This window comes from Xenopus laevis, chromosome 6S (assembly GCF_017654675.1).
Source record: "Xenopus laevis strain J_2021 chromosome 6S, Xenopus_laevis_v10.1, whole genome shotgun sequence".
Classification (NCBI taxonomy): domain Eukaryota; kingdom Metazoa; phylum Chordata; class Amphibia; order Anura; family Pipidae; genus Xenopus; species Xenopus laevis.
The window spans coordinates 43,960,377-43,970,126 of NC_054382.1; the positions used below are offsets into that span (position 1 = coordinate 43,960,377).

At 36.9% G+C, this 9,750-nt stretch overlaps 1 protein-coding gene across 1 annotated transcript; it reads left to right on the forward strand.

The window, feature by feature from the left end:
* The first annotated feature begins 4,340 nt into the window (after window positions 1-4,340).
* Window positions 4,341-9,455, forward strand: efcab1.S (EF-hand calcium binding domain 1 S homeolog). Its single transcript, NM_001096226.1, is given in 6 exon segments — window positions 4,341-4,449; window positions 5,714-5,869; window positions 5,952-6,056; window positions 6,754-6,905; window positions 8,148-8,252; window positions 9,268-9,455. Coding segments are annotated over 6 exon segments (627 nt in total). The 5' UTR covers window positions 4,341-4,391; the 3' UTR covers window positions 9,319-9,455.
* The last annotated feature ends 295 nt before the right edge of the window (window positions 9,456-9,750 follow it).

The window sequence follows — 9,750 nt, forward strand, 5'->3', positions numbered from 1 at the left end:
ATGATGTAGACAATACATTTTTATTAAACTAGTGAAGAATTATAACATTTTTGTTCTCAAGCCTAGCTACAGTTACAGCCCACCTCACAACATTAGAGACCTGGGGACATATTGATTGCCAGACTAGACGAGAAAACTAAATAGGAAAATAAGTGTAGAGTTGGGAGTGGACATAATAAAAATAAATAGGAAAAGTGATCACACCTCACAAGTTCTTTCTGGATTTTAGAATGATTTAAAATTATAATTTCACCCAAAAGCTATTTTGCACAGTTAAAGGGGGTTTTGCCTTCAAACACTTTTTCCAATTCAGTTGGTTTCCAACAGTTCACCAGAAATAATGACTTTTTCCAATTATTTTTTATTTGTGACCATTTTCCTAATATTAAAGTGTAAAGATTCATTTTTCCCCTTCAAAAGCAGCTCTGAGGAGGGGAACTTTAACTGCTCTAAATTGATACATAAATTCATACAAATCATGAGTTACATTAAAGGCACCTGTTGAATTGATACAATAGTTGCACTTCTATTCCACAGATGCTGCTGAGAAATGTATCAACTAATTGTATCAACTAAATGTAGCAAATTATAGCAGTCCAAATTGGATTACTGAGACACTATAGACAGGAACAGTAACATCAAATATTTTAAGTGTTTTAAAGGAACAGTTCAGTGTGAAAATAAAAACTGTGTAAATAGATAGGCTGTACAAAATAAAACCTGTTTCTAATATAGTTAGTTAGCCAAATATGTAATATATAAAGGCTGGAGTGAACAGATGTCTAATAAAACAACCAGAATCCAACTTCCTGCTTTTCAGCTCTATAACTCTGAGCTAGTCAGCGACTTGAAGGGGAACCACATGGTACATTTCTGTTCAGTGAGTTTGCAATTGATCCTCAGCATTCAGCTCAGATTCAAAAGCAACAGAAATGACCCATGTGCACCCCCCCTCAAGTCCATGATTGGTTACTGCCTGGTAGCCAGGGTAACCAGTCAGTGTAACCAAGAGAGCTGAAAAGCAGGAAGTAGTGTTCAGACTGACATGTTACACATCAAATCACTCCAGCCGTTATACATTACATTTTTGGCTAACTAACTATATTAGAAACATGTTTTATTTTGCACCGCCTATCTATTTAGCCAGTTTTTATTTTTACACTGAACAATTCCTTTAAAGTAATAAAAATATAATGCAGTATTGTCCAGCACTGGTAAAACTGGTGTGTTTGTTTTCGAAACACTACTATTGTTTATATAAATAAGCTGATGTGTAGCAATGGGAGCAGCCAATTAAAGGAGGAAAGGCTAAGGTTACACAGCATATAGCAGATAAGCTCTGTAGAACATAATGGTGTTATCTGTTATCTGATATTTAACCTGTGCCATATAGCCTTTTTTCAATTTCCTACACAGCAGCTTATTTAAATGCTAGTAGTATATAGTAGTATTTCTGAAGCAAACAGATCAGTTTTACCAGTGCATTTTTTGATGTTACTGTTAATTTTAACTCTAAATTTTGGGAAAAAAGATGGAAAGCAATTCATAAAAGTCTTTGTTTATGGTGAACAATCTAAAAACCAAGTGAACTGAAAAAATGTGAAAGAAAATGTAATTCAAGCACAACCTTATCATATACATTTACTACATGTTTTTAATGGTTTTAAAGCTATTTGTAAATGTAATTGCTATAATGGCCCCTTTATGAGAGCAGGTCATTTGTTTTCTCAGGAGCTACAAACTCAGATTACATTTGTGCAGACTGTACTGAATATGATGGCTTTATATAACATTCCTTCAACGGTATAATTTGTAAAAGTTAAAGAAGTTAAGGAAATTACAAACTCAAATATACATTTAAAAAACATTCTTTTTGTTTACAGTATTGAAGGGGATATAAAGTCACAAGCAAGGGTGCTTTTAGTTTGGAACATAACATATTTTCTTAGGCAATTTTATAAAACAAAGGTATCTTCTCATCTGCAGGTATCTTACCAGAAAGACATTCTGATCTTGTATTTAGTTAACCAATGGCAGACCTAAATAAATAGGCATGACTGCAGGGTGCTCATGTGGATTATAAAATCGTAGAACTGTAAGCACAAATGTACACAAGATTCTGTCATGATTTTTATAATGGTTTTTATTTCTAAATTACACTGGTTACACTGCAAATAATTCACTCAATATAAATTTTAATTCCTGAACTAATAAGTGTATTTTTTTTAGTTGTAATATTGGTGTGTAGGCAGCCATCTCAGGTCATTTTTCCTAGTCATGTACTTTTTAGAGCCAGCACTTTAGGATGGAACTACTTTCTGGCAGGCTGTTGTTTCTCCTATTTAATGTAACTGAATGTGTCACAGTGGGACCTGGATTTTACTAGAACTATTAGGCAGCTGTTATCTTGTGTTAGGGGGCTGCTATCGGGTAACCTTCCCATTGTTCTGTTGTTAGGCTGCTGAGGGCGAAAGGGAGGTGGGTGATATCACTCCAACTTGAACTACAGCAGTAAAGAGTGACTGAAGTTTATCAGAGCACAAGTCACATGACTGGGGTAGTAGTATGCGAGAGCGGCACGTCACTACAATCCAGTACGTGTCTATTGCTAACACCTTCAGCACACAGGCAGCAGTATAGACCAAGAGGCACATCATTTCACTAATGTGCCCAAATATTACTGCTACAGCTACGCGATTCCTGAACGCACTGTGCTGGCGGCCACATTATTATTAATTTCATGATGGAGGCTGATGGCTGATGTACATTTGAAAACAGGCCACAATTGGCCCACGGGCCGGACTTTGGACATGCCTGAAGTAGACATAAAACATATTTTACCTGGAAATAAATTAAGCAACAGCCCTGCAGTCACACAAGCAAAGACAGGCTTCAGTTCCTATCCTACAATGCAGTGTGCTGAGTGGCACTGGCTCCCCTGCACAGCCTGGAAAAGGAGGCAGCAGAAAGTGGAACATATTGGGCAGAACTAGTAGGGTTTTTGTAGTAATTTTCAATAAAGTAACCAACAACACTTCTATTTAAAGCACATTCTTTCTATATCTAAGAGAGTTTAATGCATTGTTCTTGTTTTTTTTTTTTTACACAATATGTCTCCAGGAGTGGGTTTTTGGCTGCCCCTGCTTACATGTGGGGTGCTGTCCTCTGAGGCAAAGTTCTCATAAACTCTGGTTACAGAATGTTGCAAAAAGATTCGACCGAATACCGAATCCTGATTTGCATATGCAAATTAGGGGTGGAAATAGGGTTGCCACCTTTTATAAAAAAAATTTACCGGCTGCTGGGGGTCGGGGCCTCAAAGGGGCGGGATGTGACGTCAAAAGGGGCGGGCCACACCACGGACGCTAGAAGAGGCAAAAGAAAAGGTAAATTGCAGGGGATTGGGGGCGATTGGGGGCAGGCCGAGGGCTCCTTTTGATCGTATTACAAATTTACCGGCAGTTACATTGCCGGTAAATTTGTAATACTGGACCCGGCCTTGGCAGGTATTTTACAGGCTAGGCCGGTAAAATACCGGCCGGGTGGCAACCCTAGGTGGGAAGGGGAAAACATTTTTTACTTCCTTGTTTTGTTACAAAAAGTCATGTGATTACCCTCCCCGCCCCTTATTTGCATAAGCAAATTCGGATTCGGTTGGGCAGCAGGATTCCGCCAAATTCAGCTGAAAAAGGCCGAATCCTGGATTCGGTGCATCCCTAATATTCATTCAATTCTCATTTCATCTCTCAGCTGCTCATCTGGCAGCACCTTAACACCCTAAACTTTTTCTTGATGGCTTTGCCCCTCTCCCCAATAGAAAATCGGCTGCTGTCACCAAACGCAACATGATAAAGAATTTAACACCACGCTGCGCTCCACTGACAGGGGAACCCCAACTGGAACATTGAAACAAACAAAAGTCTGGTGGTTTTACGCCAGGCACAGCAGGAGGAAATTTAAAACAGAGCCATTAGCCACAACTAAACTACACCCCATATAGCTCAACACGCACCAACTTTCACCTCTCACTTTATCTAACCCACGTAATCCTCACTCCCCCCTGCGCTTGCAGAATAGTATCTTCCGACTATCGCAATCACATCTTAACGCCGTGCGAGGCAGATATAAAAAACGATGGCAGGAACATAAGTGAAATATACAGTGTCCATTTTAGGGACGTCTTTCGTCATAACTAAGGAGCTGAATGCAGCCTTTCTCAAAAACCTTTTCTTGACGTCACATATTTTAAGTAGCGCTGCCGAGATCAAACCGGAAGCGCTGCTGATTGGTGGTGTTTGTTGCCGTGGTGATTGTGTCTACACACAGGTCGACTTAGAGCAGTTGAGAGAAAGAAGTCGCCAACCATTGCGATGTCCCAGCAAGTTTCTTCCATGAATAGGAAAAACCTGCAGAAGCAGGCAGAAGCCCTGAGCCGACTCATCAAGCATTGTGAGTATGAGACTAAATCCGCTGAGGCCAGTCACACTGCTGTTCAATAAGACATTTTTTTTTTAAAGTTAAAAATACCCATTGGTGGCCAGAGTCCCCTCATCAAATTTTTAAAAAAAAAACAACAGAAAATCTTGCATGCACTGTAATGTACACGTTGTGCTTTCATTACCAGCTGAGTTTCACAACTCACATGTGTACCTGATGATTATGATGTTAAACTCTTTTTTTTTCTTTAAGGGCAAATTCAAGAACTTAGTTTACTTAGTAAAATTGTAGGGGTTCTTTTCCAAGTGGTTGGCAGTTTAGAATGTGGAAATCACTAGAACATTCTACCATTTGTTTTGCACTTTGCCCAATGCCTTCCTTGCTACTTCAGTTGCTGCAAATCTCTATGAATCTGTTCCAGAGTACAGAGGCCTGTGGTAGCCCCATTAATGTTCTACAGTTCTACAGTTCTGCCCTCTACCGGTCCCCTAATTTGCATGTCATACAGAGATGGCTTCTGCCCACTGACAATGTGCTCTTCACCTTGGAAAATTCCATGTCTCCCGAACACATCAATACCAAATTGCATAGATCAAAACCACCCTAGATGTACAATGCAAGATTTGCAAAGCACCACTCCTGAAATCAGCATGCCCATTAAAAAATTTCATTACTTTTGAATCAACACATTTTTTTTTTTTATAACTCTTTATTTAAGTAGTTTTATGAATTTTACACAAATAATAAGTAGGACAAAATAGGAAACATAAGAAAACAGAAAAAAAAACACATAAGGAAAAAAAAAAAAAAAAAAAAATTATACAGTTGAGAAACTGAAGTATGCAAGGTTGTGGAATCAACACATTTTTACAACAGAAATATCACTGATGGCAGAATGTTTTGGTTTTCCACTGTTAGGTTAGTAGGATGCTGAGAATTTCCTTCACTGGTCTTTACTGCGAATAAACAATTTTGACCCAAATGCTTGCAACTAGAAGTATGTAAAGCAAAGTAAGTAAGTAACATTTATCAGCTAGTCTCCCACAGCAGAAAATTAAGATGACATTTAAATATCAGCATGGCTAAAATATAGTAATTACTACACAAAAATACTCAACTGAAACACTGAACCAAATATAGCAAGAAATGTGTATGTTGGTACATATAGCTTGTTCAATATGGTTGACTCTGACTACTGTTTTTTTTGTATGAACATAATCTGCTCAATTAAAATGTCATTTAAGTATTTTCAACACTGTATATCTTTAATCTTCAGTTAGTAAGAGTGAAGTGGAGAGCCTCATCCGGCTCTATCATACGTTGGTGGGGCGCCCTGGTGATCCTAATACAAGGCGCGGCATTGACCGGAACACTTTCAGAAACATCCTGCACAATACATTTGGCATGACTGATGATATGATCATGGACAGAGGTAGGAGAGTCAGATCTCAGTGGAATTTAAAAGAATCAGTTATTGAACCTTTTAACTTGTTTTTAATTTCCTCATCTTTTAGTATTTCGAGGATTTGACAAAGATAATGACAGCTTCATCAGTGTTACAGAATGGGTGGAAGGATTGTCTGTATTTTTACATGGGACTCTAGAAGAAAAGATCAAATGTAAGAATTTTTTTGTTTGATATATGGATATTTGATTACAGTATTAACTTGGACTTGAAATTGTTCTATATGATCAAAATATATATCAGCATTTAAATTTTTAATATTTGTGATCATTATATATCTAGCATAGCCAAAGGTAAAACTAGAGACACTTGGGTCAGGGTGCAAAATTTGGAGGAGACCCCCAATGTTTCCTCTTATTATTTATTGGCTGTGGGTACAAAAAACTTTGTGTGTGCACACTTTCTAAGCCTGTTTGTGCATCTTGGACATCTTGGTGATCATAAAAAGTTCTCGGTGAGCCTCCTGCAACTCACAGGCCTAAAACAGTCCTGTTTTAAAAGTAAAAAAAAATAATAATAATAGAGATCTAAAACCCCAAACTTGTATTTACCTTCTGGATCTAGCTTGCTCTAGTCCCACCCCTTGAAGGTATCTGAATAGCAGAATCCACTTGGAGTAATGCAATAAATGTCACGAAGTTTACACCAGGTCAAGTAACCCATTTTAACCAATCAGATCATTTGAAATCAGTAAATGTGCCTTCTACTGATTACTGAATGCTATGCATTTCTAAACCCAGTACAGATCAGACTTTGTGGCTTTAATTACTTTTGTTCTGTATTGAATTGCTAAACTAAGAGTTGGATGATGTCTTTCCTTCATTTTACAAAATGTTGGTCCCTTTTCATAGATTGTTTTGGTGTTTATGACCTGAATGGTGATGGCTATATCTCCAGAGAAGAGATGTTCCACATGTTAAAGAACAGCCTACTAAAGCAGCCAAGTGAAGAAGACCCTGATGAAGGTGTAAAGGACTTGGTTGAAATAGCATTAAAAAAGATGGTAAACATAATGTTTAATCTAATGTTCCAGTGCATGATAGACAGTCTATGACAGTATTCTCTGACCAATGGTTTCAGTGTGACTTGCTCATTGCATAATTTAGTTGTTGGCACACATGATGAGTATTAGCAAATTCAGTTAGTCAGGCCATTTTGTACATTTTAGCTACACAAGGAAAATCAAATTCAAATGATTCGTAAAAAAAATAAGCCCATTGGATCTCTTCTGAAATGAGTCCCCCATAGTGATGTTTGCCTATAAATACTAATAGCAATCTGCAAAATAGATTTTGGGTGATTAGTGCAAAACAAGTGATGACCAATCAATCTGGTTAAAAATAATTTGGTATTACAGTTGTTACCTAAAACAGCATCTGATTTTTAAACAAGTCCTACAATTAAGAAAACCTAGTTAAACAAATGAAACAAAAACTATTATATTTGGTCATTTATTATCAGGTGTGAGTGAGAGACCCTGTTTTATTTAAAGAAAAGGGATTCAGCAAAGCCTGATCACACATACAACAAATTTGTGGAGGTGTATCATGGCTCGAACAAAGAAGGTGTCTGAGGACCTCAGGAAAGTGTTGTTAATACCCATAAAGCTTAATAAAAGTTACTGCAAACGTTTAGTTGCAGTTATTGCTGCACAAGGGGGTCACACCAAATACTGAACAAAAGTAAGTGAATAGCGATCCACTTACTTTTGCCACATGCATAAATGTTATTTTATCATTTGTTTTCAATAAATATATGACCAAATAAAATAGTTTTTGTTTCATTTGCTTTGCTAGGTTTTCTTCATGTACATTTAGGACTTGTCTGAAAATCAGATGTTGTTTTATATAAAAATATAGAGAATTTAAAAGGGTTCACAGACTTTCAAGATACTGTTCATAAATAAACACTTGGTTTTTAAAAATAACAGACCTTTTGACAAAGGGACTATGAATATTCACCTCAAGATACCTACATTTATTTATTTAGGGCAGAAGGCTACCATGCCTTTTGTGCATGTAGGGATAATTGTACATTTATCTCTCTTTAAACAAAGGGCATAACTTATTGGGTGTGCAAAACATTTGTTATCTGTATATGGGGAAAGCTGCTATGGGGGTACATGGAGGAAAAATTATAGGAAGTAGGGCCCAATTTCTCTTATTATATATGGAAATAAATGTTAATGAAACGAGCTGTGTTGGAAAAGCAGTAATCCATCTTTTATGCTCTGGTTTTTCTATAGGATTATGACCATGACAGCAAATTGTCCTATACAGATTTTGAAAAAGCTGTACAAGAAGAAAATCTCCTGCTAGAAGCATTTGGGACTTGTCTTCCAGATAGCAAAGTAAGAAAAGTCTCTGCACCCCTCATTTGTTTTATATGGATAAAGTAAAAAAGAGCTAGCACAAAAAAAAGTAACCCCACACAAAAAAATGCAACAGTTGGACGCCTATGTGCTCCACCCATGGTCTTAAACGAGAATTCAACCATTTTCCACAAATTATAATATAAAAATCACGACAGAATCCCTTGAACCTATTTTTTTTTTTTTAACAAGAACATAAAACCAATATGCTGGTAGGAAAAGGTTTATGCTGCAATAAATAATGTTTTTAACAGCACTTACTTTAAGAGCTATTAGATTAGTTGCCCCTAAACATTCTTATGTCTTCTAGTTGTCCTAAATGATTAGAAACTGATTCATGATCTAGAATAAAGTTTAGTTTTAACCATACTGCCCAACCATTTGGGCATGTATGACCTATTATTTGGCTCCTCAGATTAATTATCCACAATCCAGGTGGACCTGGCAATTTTGACCTGACTTGAATTGTAATTGCATGGACCATTCCAGGGCACCCACAGATCAGGCAATTATAGTTTGGAAATGTGCTAGTGCAGTTAGTTTTCTGAATGACAACCTGGACCGCAGCCTAGCAAATCCAAGTTTTCCTGCAACCAGCAAGGTGGAAATCACACAGGTGGATTTTTCTTGTGTGTCATTTGCTGTAACTATTCAAAATAGATTTAAAGAGCTTGGTAAGTTTTAACTGTTTAGTTTTTTCCCTGAAACATGAGATAATAGTTTGTTTACAAGATTTAAAAGGATTATAAATTAAAAGTAATTTTGTAGTGTAATAACAGTATCATCACTTTAACTTGCCAAATCAGTGTTAATTGTAAGCAATAGCACCGTTATAAACACTTCTGCCTGAGTTTGATTCTGACATAGGCACTATCTGCATTGGTTTTTCTCTGGGTACATTGGTTTTCACACATACTCCAAAAACATACAGGAAGGTTCATTGGCTCCTAATGAAAAAATAGTAAATAATAATAATCCTGTTTTTTTTTTTCAGTGCATTATGGCTTTTGAAAGACAAGCTTTTACAGAAATGAATGATATATAGAAATGCTATGCAATCAGTACTGCAATTTCTTCGGCCACATACGGGAATGAATGGTGCCGGTCCACTGATTGCATCAGAACTGACAATGATCTGTACAACGGGCAACACTTTTTCTGATAAAAGCATCCAACAATTTACTTGAGTCTAGTAATCTGTAATGATAGAACATGCATATCCAATTTGCATATGTGATTGGACAGACTTCAGATGCCTGAATATTACACAAGCTGGGGGTAGCAGGTTGGAAAACCACAGTGAACACAATAAATACATTATAATACAAACATTTGTGATAAAGTGTACTGTAAAATCTATAATAACCGAATACATTCATATGCAAACCTATTGTGCTCCATTAACAGCATGGCTGGTTACCGTGGAGGTAATAAAGGTCTTATTTATGGAGTTCAAAAGTAAATATAAGGCATCCAC